Consider the following 14,217-nt stretch of genomic DNA (forward strand, 5'->3'; position numbering starts at 1 on the left):
ATCAAAGACAATCTGGCCACTGAAACATTTTTAGTGAAGGCTAGCTTTGTGCAATTCACCATCCATACATGTAGTCTGCTCACTAGTTTCTTTTACTGATTTCAGTTCTCAGAAAACACCCTGCCTGGTAATGGAGGGAAAAGAAAGTCTGGTTGTTTCTGTGTAACTGCAGAAATTCAGCTATGTTTCATTCCTTCATGCCATCCACTTCAGGTACTTAGAATGCTTAGTCAGTGCCTAAGTGCAGAATAACTCTGAGACTGATGGTGGGAGTCTGACAATGTTAAAACAAAGACCAGCATCAGCACACCTACAAAGAGCATCATGTACTTGCTGCCTCTGTAGCACTCCCTCTCCTGTACAATTTCAAATTCTTACTGGAATATACAGAGAAGAAAAATACACAGAAGTACCAGGGTAAGTGTTTACTGCTTACATTTATTTTCTATAGGTTACAGACTTGGGTGACTATCTGGTTTATTTAAGCAAATACAACTTAAAAGGACATTAGCTCAGGCCTTTCACAGCAGCCTCTGTACTGGAACAAACAGCATATATGCCTCAACCCTCCGTTCAGGTAGCATACAAAATGCACAGTTGAGTTCTAGGATGTCTGGTTGGAGCCTTTTCTTCATGCTCTCCTTTCAAGGCTAAATTCATACTGCTTAATATCTTTTTTAAATAGGATGTTCATTAAGGCACAAGCGGAGACTATGCAGAATGTTCAAATCTGGCTCCCTGGGAAAAACATCAGGTGGAATAAAAAACCACATACATGAAAATGCTAAAAGAAATCATTTGAAGGAAGGCCACATGATCAAGAATCACAGTAATTCTGTAGACTGTTACAGCACATCTTTTACTCTAAGCTGCAGGGAAGAATAAATCCTGCTAGGACAAAGAGGACTTTCTAAAGTCCTTCTCCTTAGGAGGAGACAGACTGACATGCATACATACCAACAACCAAACACAATTTGTTGAGTTAGAAATGGCAGTCCCTGGAAGAAATTAGGGTTATTTTTGACAAGTTAGTTATACATTGAATTAGCAAGGTCAGACTAATAATTACTGATAGATGTGAAGGGATTCAAGTAGAAAAAGCCCTGAGTGTAAGAGACCTGACACTGACTGATAACAGCCAAGAAAAGAGAGCAGAAACCTCCACCAACTAGTCACACTTCACTTGGCAGGCTTTTTTTTTTCACAATATAGTAAAGACTAATTGTGTGTAGATAAAGTGGACAGCAGGAGCAACTTGTTTAATTAAGATATAACCCTGTAAAAGAAATAATCATGTTACCTGCAGCTACTGTTCCCAATTAACTGTGAGTGCTTCCTAATCCTTTTTACAGCCTCATCTTTTACTCCAGTCTCAAGTGAGGCTACTAAAGGTGGTATCTTCCCCAGAGAGCCTCTGCTGGAGCTATGACCTGCTCTTAGGATGAGCATGGCTGAATGACTCCCAATGGCTCTGTTCTACTAAGTTTAAAAAGCAGCAAGGAAACTTCTGCAGAAACATCTTAGGTGAAATGCACTAAGGTGTAGTGTGTAGTATAATAGATCTGGATCCTGTATGCTTGGCATTCTGTACATCTTAGAGACCATATAGAGTCACTTGCTGAAATTTATATTAGAAAACATGACATTTAGTGCTTTAACTGAAGCAATGTGACTTAACAGCATCCCTCATATAGAATCACATGGACTATTCTGTGTTTATCAATGTGAGACCATCAGCAACACTTGTAAGCTTTGCTGACTAATTCCATTCCATGCAAATAAATAAGTGCAGCTGAGACACAGGGGTGTCTTCAACAATCTTTATCAAATACATATCAATTCTCCAAGTCAGTAAGCCATGCTGTCAATAACTTTGGCTTTTGTTTTTAGTTCATTATACAGACAGGATGTATCAGGACTGCTAGCAAATTCACATTCAGCTAGACCTTAAGAGATGTCTAATGGTTAAGTATCTAGTTAATGTCTCAGTCCTCTCCAAACAAAACCTTTCAGGCAGGATATTGTATTGGAGTTTAATATTATGTAAGTATGAAGCTTGAGCTTTGTCCCAGATAAGGAAAAAAAATCAGGAAAAAAAATCCAGTCCAAGGAACATGAACATTCAGGAGCAAAATAAACCAGAGGTTCTTCATGTTACTGTGATTCTTTCAGTTTTCATCATCATCATCCTCTTCAACAGGTTCTCGTAGACCTTCGCTATGACGACTTTTTCCACTCATTTCTAGCAAGGCCTGAGCCTCAGGATCTACATCCAGGATACTCTTCTTACCTTTTGTCTTCAAGACAAAATAAAATAAGCAGTTTAAAATGTCATTATGACTGAATCAGTATCAGGCTACAAGACAACATCCTCAAAAGTCCACAAGCAACCTGGTTTGCAAGCTTGCCACAATGAAGCACGTCTATTTTCCAGGTAAGGCATTTAAGATCCGTGGGCATATATCAAATGATTTTTATTCATTCAGTTGCATAAAAGACTTACAAACTTTTCCTGAGATGAGAGTGAACCACTTCAACTTCATTCAGGTTACAAGCCAGTCAGAACATCCTGGTTAATCTGACCTCAGTCTTACGAGCAGATATGAACTTTGTTCTGTTTAGTTCTGTTTCTATTTAGAGTTATGTGGCCAGTGAACAGACAGGGCACAAGAATTCAGTATGAAAAGAAAGGAAAGATTAAATTAAACCCCAAAACCTGACTACTACACCAAACTGTGCAGAGCAGAGAGTTTAGTAAGATAATAAATTACAGGGACAGAGGAGACTGGAAAGAGGTCTCCTCCTCACTCCCAGAACCATGGCAAGTGCTGGGAGCCAAGCATACACCTATGCACATAAATTCACTGTAAAACAATAGTAAATTTACTGATAAAGAAACCTTTTTGGGTTCTCTTCCTGAGCTATAGATTAGGCTCTACTTGTGAGCTTCCAGTGCTTGCTTCTGTTACACAAACAGTGGGTTTTACTGAACCCCTCCAAGGAGGTTCCTCCTGGTGACCATTCCTCCATGTCAGAAAGGCCTTTGAAATGCAGAATAACGTACTGCTCTTCTGACTCTGTCACCTTATGGCTCCCGATATTCTTTTTTGTTGGCACTCTTAATAATTGCACTGCTGTTTTGCCATTTTCTTGCTACAAAGCACACACTATAGAGGCAGTTAAAGAAAACATTATGCATTAGAATGGAGACACAGCATTTAATCACAAAACTGCAACTGTTTTGCATCTCCTGTTCTAATCAGACACAATTTTGCAAGTTCACCTACCCCTGCACGTTCAGGGAGGTCTCCCACTGCCCAAACTTCCATGGCATCCAGTGTAAAATCCTCTTTTGCTGACAGCTGGGGACTGTTGTAGGTGGTACATCGAGGTTTGGCTTTACTATGGCCCTTCCCATAGTCACTGTCTATCCAGAGGCCAAAGTACTCATGTTGTCCACCCATACCCTGGGAGCCAAAGCAGCACATAGAACATTCACTACACATGTAAAACAGGATGGGCAAGTTATGAAACCCAGAGGATAAATTGCTGTTTTCAGTATTTATGCCACACCTCTGTGGGTAGCTGGAAAAAGGTATTCTGAGTGAACTCGGGCTTCTGGACCCAAATCCAGTACTCCTGAAGACAAACAAGAATTGACCTGAGTGATACTGCCCTCCCTCTGTGTTTTACACAATACCAGTATCTGCAAGCACTTCAGCTGTGTATTGTGCCAGAAATTTAGCTCACTGGCTTCTGTTTACTGGTTAAATGTTCCACTTTAAACAGAATGAAAGTTCTTGGTTTTGCTCTTTTCCATTATGTCAAGTATCTACAGAAACAAAGAACGTAATTTGATGTTGTTTGCTTTCTTTAGACCAATTTTACTCCAGACTGTTGCAATTCCCAATGTTATGGGCACATAATGTCACAAAACCATAAAGCACTTCTCAAAATAGGCAACATTTGTAGCTCTGTAGAAACTCCCCTGCATCTGGAGAGCTCATTTGTGGACTTGAGTAAAACGACCTTCTGCCACTGTAATCACACAACAGCAGCAGCCTACATGCAACTCTGTGCTCTCTGATGGGCTTTTTCAGCCTTCCATAATTTAAAAAGTAGTTATTATGGCAATGAGAACAGCCAGGGGAAGGATCCTAAATTATATAGATCAGCTAGTTTGTGCTGCTTCAGTGATGTGCATACATGCAGTCAATTCTTCCAGGTAACAGGGAGGACTGGTAGTAGGGTTTCTGTGATAAACTTGGCAGAATTATTTCATCCCAGAACCTCCATAAATCTAAACTACATGAAGCTCGCCTACTTGGGTCAAACACAAACAAATTCCATCTAAGTTGGTTCAGTACTTTAACATACATATCAACTATAAAGGATAGAATCTATCAGTGCTGCAAGCAGTTCTCTATTGTTACCCAGAGTTTACACTTTAAATTGATGCTTTAATGTAAAAGAAGAGGAAAAAAATCGTTCTGCTGAAAGTGTGTCACAAATAGAGAAGGGATGAAAACTTCCCGAGAATAACAAGTGGACTAAATCTGCTCACAGTAACAGAAAGACACAAAACACTTCCAAACACCAATTTCCAAACTGCCATTTCTTAATACTTACAAGTCCATTTGGCATTGTTTGTTGGCCGTGGTTCAAATACATGTAGTGGTCATTATACCCTGTGTATGTGTGCACAGCAAGAGAGGGATAAACAGAAAACAGAAAGCATCGGTTGTCACCTGTAAACAGAAAAGCATCTGAGGTCAGACAACTGGCCAAGCAATAAACCTGCTTACAAATAGGATGGCAGAAAAACATTGAACAAGTGTAGCTGAATAAATCAAAGACAGCAGCTGCAATCTGAGCAAGCCAATGCTGATCTCTCATCACAATTTAGACCTACTGTTTATTCTCAGTTAACTCTGTGCAGGGTCACAGAAATCAATGTGATTATATGGCTGTGACCAAGGGCAGATTCAGAGGCATGACTAGTACATTAGAAAACTACGTAAGGGTACACCCAGCACAGGCTTGCATTCTATCAGCTAAAACTGGCCAGCCACTAGACCTATACAAACTGATACAAGTGCAGACATCCTCAGTTCTGTCTGTACTGATACACAGATCAGTTTAGGGTCAACAATTTAGAGTACAATTTTCCTTATGCCCAGTTTGATATCCAGAGGGACCTGTGGTGGGATTGTCTGGTACACTACTTGTGTTAGTCTATTAAGAAAAGATCCAGGGAAAGTGCTATGTAATCAGTGTAACATAACATTACATTAAGTGACTGAAGTAGGAACTATCAAACACTAATTAAGTATTGGAATTAAGTTTTTAATGTAGCAAAAGTGAAGATTCCCAACAGACAGATTATCCAGAGTCCACAAGTTTTTTTGCAGAGTAATCACAAAGTTTCTTTCCAAAGAGTTTTTTCAAAATCCCTCTCTTCTGGCCAGAGGTCTCAAGGGAACAAAAAGTTTAGCCTGTAAAAAGGACTCCTTTACTGCTGGATTTTAAAGGGGAACAAGGCAGGCAGTACACAAATGGCAACAGGAGGCTTAAGCTGGTGTTTGGCTGAGCTGTTCTGAGATGACAGATTGCCATCTGCTGGGCATCTTATTTCAACTCTAACTCTAATCATCTATGCTGCATTTCCTTCACTTTCATTGCATTTTCAACCTGTGCAGCTACAAGGGTGAATAGATTTCACTGAAAAGAAAGTTTGTACCATGATCAGTAAGTCCTATAGTTACACAGTCTTATCAAATAACAGACAAACTATAAACAGTAATCACTAATATGTCTGGCTGGGTACAAAGCAGGAAAAACTTTTAATGTATTTTGTATTTTTCAAAAATTAGTGTTATTTTTGCCATAGGAAAATACACTTGGAAGTATAGGAAATACTGTGTGTCATAAAACTAAAATGCAGTATCCATTAAGGTGACAGGACTCTTGTAGCTGAACAGAATAGGCAATATTCACCAGTGCCACGAGATACCAGAAAAAAAGAAAAGTGAATTTTACCTTGAAACTGTGGCTTCACCTCCCAGGAGTGAGATGCAAACCCACCAAAGATATAACCATCTAAATCCTTTAAGATCATTATGCAAGGACCTTTGTCCACTATATGCCCACATAACTGTGAAAAGCTTTCTCCATGAAGTCTAGAAGAAAATAAAAGTTGCCACTTGTGCTGGAGCTCTGCAGGCAGATGGGAGTTGATGTATATGATGGATGGGATGTCAAGGAGGCTGACAAATCCTCTTCCTTTGATGCCTTTGCAGCGTGGAACCAGGTTGAGGATGTCATTAGTTTGGTCTGGGAGAGAATACAGAACATGGAGGCCTTGCCTGATAACAACACTGAGGAAAATTGAGATCTGTGGAACTCGGTACACCCAATCCTCAATGACACGTTGATCAAAACTTGTCTCCATCAGCTGAGGACCCACAGGTTTTGTCCCATCTAAATAAGACAGACAGGAACAGTAGTAAGTCTCCTAGTCTGGAAAATGAAGAGTTGGTTTCTAAGTAAACACAATATTCCACTACTTTTTTTAAACAAATAGTTTTGCATGTCCACTTAAACTGGACTTCAAACCAAAGGTCTCCTGAATTTAGGAAGAAAGATGGTAAGGCAAAATAAATGACATTCCAAAGTCATTCATAAAATCATAGAATCATAGAACCACAGAATGGTAGGGGTTAGAAGGGACCTTTAGGGATCATCTAGTCCAACCCCTCTAAGTGTGAAAGATTGGTCTCACCATTCAAATTCAAAGATGTGACCTGAAGAGAAAAATTCTTATGAGATTAGTGATTACATGAGCTGTGTCATTCTGGGATATACCATAGCAATGCTGCTTACCTGTAAGCTTCAATTCTGATAGCAGCTGAGAAGCCAGAGCTTTTACTCCACTTTCAGAATCCCTGGTATTCTCCAAATTCCAACCTTTCAGCTCCTTCCTGTAGCTCAGTACATGGACTACAGACATGATCAGATCCTCTGTGAACTTAAAGGTTAAAACATCACCACTTTGGCATTTCTTAAATTAAGTGGACAAGCATTTCAAAGGACTTTTTGAAAGTAAAGCCAAGTACTGAAGCTGTAATCCCAATGGCAGAAACATCTCTAGACAAGTCACAACTAATAGAAATGCTATCTCAGTGTCATAGGTCTTAAATAGAATCCTTCTCCAAGACATTTTGTAAGTGTTACTTCACAAAGCCTCTCCATATTCTAATGTAGCTTGAAAGAGGGAGAGGAGGTTCAAATTTTGCAGTGGTAAAAGCTGCTAGTGAATTACTGTTTTGTGAGATCCCACTCTGACATTTTGCAAGTCACATATTCGATTTACACATCTATTCTGCAACTAAAGCTCTAGAAAGCATCTTGCTCAGTTCCCAGGAGCACCAGCCACACCATAACCCTTGCTGGCTCTTAAATATAGCCAGTGTCTACACCCTTCAGAGTGAGACTGTGAACCGTCAGACAAAAGTCAGCTCTCTCTGAAAATCCAGAGCCTGGCTCTCAAAGTAGGCAAGTCAGCATGGAAAAGCCTGCAGGTGAAACAGGCACCCCATGTAACCTGGTTTGCACCAAGTCAGTGGTAAAGAGATTAAAAGAATCAAAAAGTCAGGAATCCCTGTTCTGAGTCTTGTGCTCTAAAAGATTATCTTCCAATTACATACAGCTTTCTGTTTCTTACTATCTCCCCAACACAAATTTAACTGTTTACCTCTTGGATTTGTTTGCCCTTCACAGGCCCTTCTGTCTTGGAGATCATTCTCATTATTATGGTAATCTTCTCATTTGCATTCCCTTTTAAGAGGTTTGACATAAAAATTACAAATTGCTCCTTAGCAATCTGTTCACTCAGCCCAGATGATTTCCCAGTCAGGTCAATACTTTTCATTCCATTGTACAACCGAACAGTCATTTGCTCTGGCAATGGCTCTCGCAAATACGCCTACAACAAGAGAAATAGCAAAGAACATGCATTAAAAATGAAGAACTAATATATTCCAGCTAATCTGTGCTGAGATATACCACTATGAATTATTTCAATACCAAGTCTCTACTGTCAGCAATAAACTTTTAACAAAGGACAGGTTTTCCAAAGGAAAAAAAATAGTCTCTATTTTGACAGTTTGTCCTTCCCAGCACAATTTAATGATTTCAGCTGATCCTGTTTTTCTACAAATGACATGGGCTTTTAAAGAACCCACACTATGTAGAGTTAACAGGACATTAGCAAAGGATTCCTATATGATAACTGTTGTAAAGGTTTAAAACTCTGCCAGTCCAACATCCAAAATTATGTTTCAACTCTGCTTTTGATGGTGGAGCTCACAGAAACTTAAAGACAAAGGAAAGCTCAGTTTTGGCCTCAGGATAATGCAGGCAATGTGTTTAACCCTACAAGCACGTATGGAAACAACTATGAGAAGCTTCCCTCCACATAGCAACATCTAATTCAAACACAGAACACAACTGAGATCAGCTGATAAGGCATCCTTGATGTTAAGACAGTCCAAAATCAAAACTTACTCATGTATATTGCATGACTGGCCCTTTGAATTGAAATCTAAGTGGCATATATCATCACAACTCTGTGCACAAGATCTGACTCTAGAGTCAAGGAAGTTTCACAGTGTTCGAGATAATTACATGGTTTAAAAATAAATCATCTGAAACATATCCACACGTTAGGACATGATGACACTGTAACATGCTGGGCACCTGCCTTGACTCATACAGACAGGGATGTAGCCCAGTGGGGACTGTGTTGGAATCACTGGAGCTCCACCTGCCTGAAAGCACTCCAGCTCCAGCAGTGCTATTCCCAGTCTCTCAGGGCTGTTCCTCTTTGATGTTGATGGCTGTTGCTGTGCATATAGGGTGAGATTCAATACCCCAAGCTCTACCCTGCTTTTGTTGACGTCAGTGGTAAAACTCCCATTGATTTCAGTAGAAGCAGAACTGGGAGCCAGTCTTGTACATTAGAGTGCTTCACATTGTGAGACAGACAGTCACAGGGGGTACAGCTGTCTCTAAGAGCCTTTCTGAAAATGCTACATGAGCCTGAAGTGGGACAAGCAGGAGGGAACATAATCAAAAGCACTACACTGGAGGGCTTTTTACACACACACACACACACACACACACATACATATTGCTGGGGTGCAAAACAGAAGAACTGTAAAAAGAGAATCTTTAAGAAACATTTAAAATATTCACACATCTGACACTTTAGAATCCTTGTCTTAAATGGCTTTGAGAAAGCATCTAAAGATACCTGCTGTTCCTGCTTTCCAAGCTATGCAGTGCAGCCTGCTCTAGACCAGGAGCCCTGCAGAGAAGCACTGAGCCTGAGGAAATGAGGATATTTCTGGGGCCTCCTTAATGTTACCAAAGTGTAGAACAAATCTACAGCAATGTGCACTCGTGGCCAAGAAGCCAATGGCATTCTGGGACGCATCAAGAAGAGTGTGGGGCAGCAGGTTGAGGGAGGTTCTGCTCCCCCTCTGCTCTGCCCTGCCCTGGTGAGGCCTCATCTGGACCCTTGTGTCCAATTCTGGGCTCCCCAGCTCAAGAGGGACAGGGAATTGATGGAGAGAGGCCAGTGCAGGGCCACCAAGATGATGAGAGGACTGGAGCATCTTCCTTATGAGGAAAGGCTGTGGGACCTGGGGCTGTTTAGTCTGGAGAAGAGGAGACTGATGGGGGATCTCATTAATATTTATAAGTATATAAATGGTGGGTGTCAGGAGTTTGGTACATCCCTTTTTTTTACTGTATCTAGTAACAGGACAAGGGCTGATGGGATGAAGCTGGAACACAAGAAGTTCCATTTAAACATAAGAAAAAGCTTTTCACTGTTGAAGTGAGGGAGCCCTGGCACAGGCTGCCCAGGGAGGGTGTGGAGGCTCCTTCTCTGGAGATCTTCAAGACTCACCTGGATGTGTTCCTCTGGGACCTCCTTTAACAAGGGAGGTAGATTAAATAATCTCTAAAGGTCCCTTCCAAACCCTGCCAATGTATTATTCTATGATTCTAACACAAGCTGAAAAAGCCTGGCAGCAGCAACACTGTTTCTAAACTGGTGATAGCTCATAAACAACCAGGCTGGAGGGAACAGCCAGGCCAAAGTTGGTCTGTAGGCAGATGAATTGCTGAACACTTGAAAATAACCTGCTCCATTCATCGAGTCTTCATTTGATGCCATTAACTTTGTAACATATCTAAACATGCACTTTTAATGCTACCTTCATTTGGCCATTTGCTTCCTGCCTAAATGAAGTTAGCAAGAATTGCAACAAATCATTTTCTTCATCTTTGATTAGAAAATGAATGCAAAGTTAATCAGAAAGCATAATGGGTGTTAATTAACTAAAACAGGGAACCACAGCTTAATCAAGCAAAAATGAATTCTCCCCTTCTAACACAAACGAGAAGAGTAGAGATGGTGATGCAATTGAGAGAGAAAGGTATAACCAAATACAAAATGACTTTGTGACAGCTTCTCAAGAAATCCTGTAAATAATCACACACTATAGACTCCAGAAGCAAAAATATTCCACCTTTTTTTTCAGGTTTCTTTAAAAATATACATCCCAACTTAGTCTAGAATGAGGAAAGCTGCAAATTGACCCAACAGTGCAATGTAAGAGAGAAATACAATCCTGAAAGTCACTACTCATGTTAAACTGTAAGAAAGAGTTAAATACCCATCCTGCCCTAAAACAGGATTAAACTGAGACAAGCAATCCTTTAAAAATGAACTACTGCCATGCCTTTATTTTCTTTCTGGAATCATGTTCAATGCATTACATCCCAGATATATCAGGAATAATAGATTCTCTTGCCTGTAGTGCTGCCAGAGTCACAGTTTTCTTTGTAGCTTTGACATTTTTTGCTCCAGCTGAGCCACTGGATCCTGATAAGGCATCAAATACTTCATCAATGTCAGTCTGCTCCTCAGGAAGAAATCTGGAAAGGTAATTCTGATAGACATTGCTTTCTGCATTTCCCATCTTTTCAACCTGCAGCAAAGGAAAAGGAATAAAGGACTCCAGTAAACACAGAAAGTTATCATAATGGCCATGAAAAACATATCTGACTAACACACCAAAGCAAGTTTCACAAGAAAGGCTATTACTAACCTACTGTTTAATCTCTGTATTCACTGAGACTTAATGAACTTGAAGAACACCCGTGAACAGCAACTGTACTTGAAAAAATGGCAAGCTCTTTGCTCAAACCACCCTACCAGTTCAAACCCCACTCAAGTCTTATAAAATGGAAAAACCAATATGATTTAATGATTAAACTAGGCTGTACAAAGTGACCACGAGTCTGTCAGCTGGGATACATCAGCAACACGAAGGCAACAGCCTGGTTATGGATTATTTATGACAGATTATGTGACATCTTCCTGACACATTAATGGACTGAAGCCAAGTCTGCCAGTAATATGTGGCATCACTGTAAAGTCTCGGAAGACGACATAAGAATGTTTTTTTCTAAGGATACAATACAAAAATCATCCAAAGAGCTGCCAAGAAACTCAGTAACAAAAGCATTTAGGAAGATGACTCAAGGCCAATGGGAAATACACAGTTTCATCTGAAGTCAATCAAACGTTGAGAGCTGGTACCCACAGAATTAAGGTCGGCAGAGGGTGCTGTGGTGGTTTGGAGTTTTTCTGTTTGTTTATTTCACACATTTCATGGTGCAGATATGATTTTTCTCACTGCCCCAGGATTCATCTGCACTATAGAGGCTAATTTTTTTTGTGTTATCAGGGCCACATGCTCTCTGGAGCAGCACTGCACAGACCCAACAGTGCCACAGAGTGCCTGACATCCCAAATTCCACCACGACCACAATTGACAGTCACCACTGTAAACAGCCTTCCCATCCATCTAGGGTAGTCACACTCCTGGGGTGACAACAGGAAAAAAAAAAAAGACAAGAAGTGGAACAAAACATTCTTTTGTGGTTTTCTTTCCACAAATCCCACGTCCTTTCTGGCACTTCACTCTTGGTTCAGGATTGCCACTTCAGTGGGAACTTCTGTGTGCAGACAAGCCTCATCATCTTCAGCTGCCTCAGGAGGACTCTTTTGTTTAGCCTGTTCCAATCTTTGCGTTGTTAACTGATGATGGCTTTGATAAACAACTGTACGTAAGAAGCTGGGTTGGGCTGATTTACCTTCACTCAGCACGACAGGCCCCAAAGCCTTCTCTGTCTGATCGTGGGGTAAACACCAAAGGGTTAATGGCAATGACTGTAACCTGAAAGGCAAACTGTGAAACCAGTATTAATTTAAACGCTGGAGAAAAGGGGCCCACGATTCCTCTCCCTTAGCCTGTGGAGGCACAACCTGAGGAGTCCCCACCGTGCCGGGGCTGGCCCTGCCGCCTGTGCCAGTGCTCTCCCCGGCGGCAGCGCGGCCGAGGCTCGGAGCTGACACGCGGCTCTCCCCGCACACAGGGCCGGGCGAAAGGCTCCGCGGTTTGCCATTCTGCCGGTTTATTTCCCGGTACGCTCAGTCCATCCCTCCCCCCCCGGCTGGCAGCCGCCCTTGCGCCGTTCCCCCCCCCCGCCCCGCGCTTCCATCCCGGGGATGGAGGTGAGCCCCCAGCTCTGGGGCGGGGCAGCACAGCGGGCCCACCTCTCTGCTTACCGGCGTGACACCCCCGGCCCCTCTCCGCCCCCTTCGATCGGCCGATGGACTTTCACACACGGCCTGACAGCCGGGGCCGGCGCTGTCCGGCGCCTGCAGGCCGCCCGGCTGGGGCGGAGCGCGGCGGGAGCGGGGCGGGCGCTGCGCTGATGGGCCGCGGCGGGAGATGGCGCCGAGCGGTGCCGCCCCTCAGGCGGCGGCGGCGGGGAGGGACGGGCCCAAGTGGCACCGCGGCGTGGAGGGGAGCGGCGGGTGGTGCTGGTGTGCTGTGGGAAGCGGTGAGGCGGTGATCTGCGGGCTCCGGAGCTGAGCCAGGCTGCGGGGCCCGTCTCCCTGAGTCTGTTCATCTCCTTGAGGCAGCCCGTCTCCCTGAGGGGACTCATCTCCCTGAGGCAGCCCTTCCTTGCAGTCCCTTTACTCCTCAAACATCGTTCAAAAAGATAAGGATTCGGAGTTGTAGCTGGGGCAGACCGACCACCCCCAGCAGCCTCTGTCAGAGAGCGCTAAAGTGCCTGGGTGCCCGCTGTTGAAGTGTTTTTTGAAAGTGCTGACTCAGGCTGGAGAAGGGTCTGTGGGAGAAGGTATTGCCAACCCTGATCTGTGGTGAAAACAGATCTTGGCTTTTGGGAAAGGGGAAAATGTGTGTGCCTGTGTGTAACGCATACACACGTATATGTCAGTTTCACGTATATGTCAATTTCAAGCTATCCATTCAGGCTCTGGTGAATTTCAATGGCAACAGGGAGTGGAGAGGGAAAAAAAACCTTCTCAGTGAATAAACTTCTATGTCACGGCTGGTAAATTCATGCCAGGCTGTAAAAAGCCTGTACAAAAGCTGAAGGACAAATGTAAGGTTACAGGAACAATGCTTAGGGATCAGCTATGCCTTCAATCAGAGATGTGAATACTTATGAGAAAAAATACAGCCTAGGTGTTTGCAAAACTGATCTCAAAACTCGCTTTTTTCAGATCAACAGCTTTTCACCTCAGTTGCGTTGCTTCAGTAGTGTTCCCCTTGTACTTTCAGCCACGGGAGTGGCTGTAATGTATGAAGGACTTTGCCTTCATGACAGTGTTGCCTTTTTTGTGTCTGGTTCGTCTGACTCAGGTCGGTTTGTTTGCAGCCAGAGCTCAGTGTGAAGCCTCTTTCCAGCCAGGGGAAGACGTGCAGATTCCCATAGATCTGGTGTTTGTGTTTCTGCAACCAGATGCTATGGAACAAGTTAACAGCTTTGACATTTAACTTTCATTATTAGTCTGATCAGAATGTCTTCAACAGAAAGCGTCAATGTTCCTTTATACATACAAAAGAAAGAAAATGATCTGTACTAGCCATGGCAGAGCTCCCTTTTATTTTTCTTTTGCACAAAGTAAAAATCCTGATAAAATTAAGTCTTCATGGTGTGCAAAGCTTTGTAAACCCAGCAGAATATTATTCTTGTTGCAGGTTCAGAGTTAGAAACACATTGACCAGAATTCCAACATGGTCGCATTTGAAGAAATGGATATTG

General features: G+C 42.4%; 1 protein-coding gene across 1 annotated transcript; it reads right to left on the reverse strand.

The window, feature by feature from the left end:
- Positions 1-418: 418 nt before the first annotated feature.
- Positions 419-12,818, reverse strand: MEAK7 (MTOR associated protein, eak-7 homolog). The gene is made up of 9 exons (XM_062007703.1): positions 12,707-12,818; positions 12,232-12,326; positions 10,884-11,060; positions 7,754-7,984; positions 6,883-7,027; positions 6,040-6,480; positions 4,630-4,748; positions 3,288-3,467; positions 419-2,297 (listed from the first exon to the last, which is right to left on the reverse strand). The coding sequence occupies exons 3-9, from the start codon at positions 11,049-11,051 to the stop codon at positions 2,169-2,171; spliced, it is 1,413 nt and encodes a 470-aa protein (XP_061863687.1). The 5' UTR covers positions 11,052-11,060; positions 12,232-12,326; positions 12,707-12,818; the 3' UTR covers positions 419-2,168.
- Positions 12,819-14,217: the final 1,399 nt, after the last annotated feature.

The sequence above is a fragment of the Colius striatus genome, chromosome 14, assembly GCF_028858725.1.
Source record: "Colius striatus isolate bColStr4 chromosome 14, bColStr4.1.hap1, whole genome shotgun sequence".
NCBI lineage: Eukaryota > Metazoa > Chordata > Aves > Coliiformes > Coliidae > Colius > Colius striatus.

Bases quoted from the DNA above. Each gene is read 5' to 3' on its own strand.
- MEAK7 (XM_062007703.1), bottom strand. From the start codon at position 11,051: ATGGGAAATGCAGAAAGCAATGTCTATCAGAATTACCTTTCCAGATTT. The intron at 6,481-6,882 runs GTAAGCAGCATT...TGTCTTATTTAG, and splicing joins ATCAGAATTGAAGCTTACAG to ATGGGACAAAACCTGTGGGT. The intron at 3,468-4,629 runs GTAAGTATTAAG...TTTGGCTCCCAG, and splicing joins AAACAATGCCAAATGGACTT to GGTATGGGTGGACAACATGA.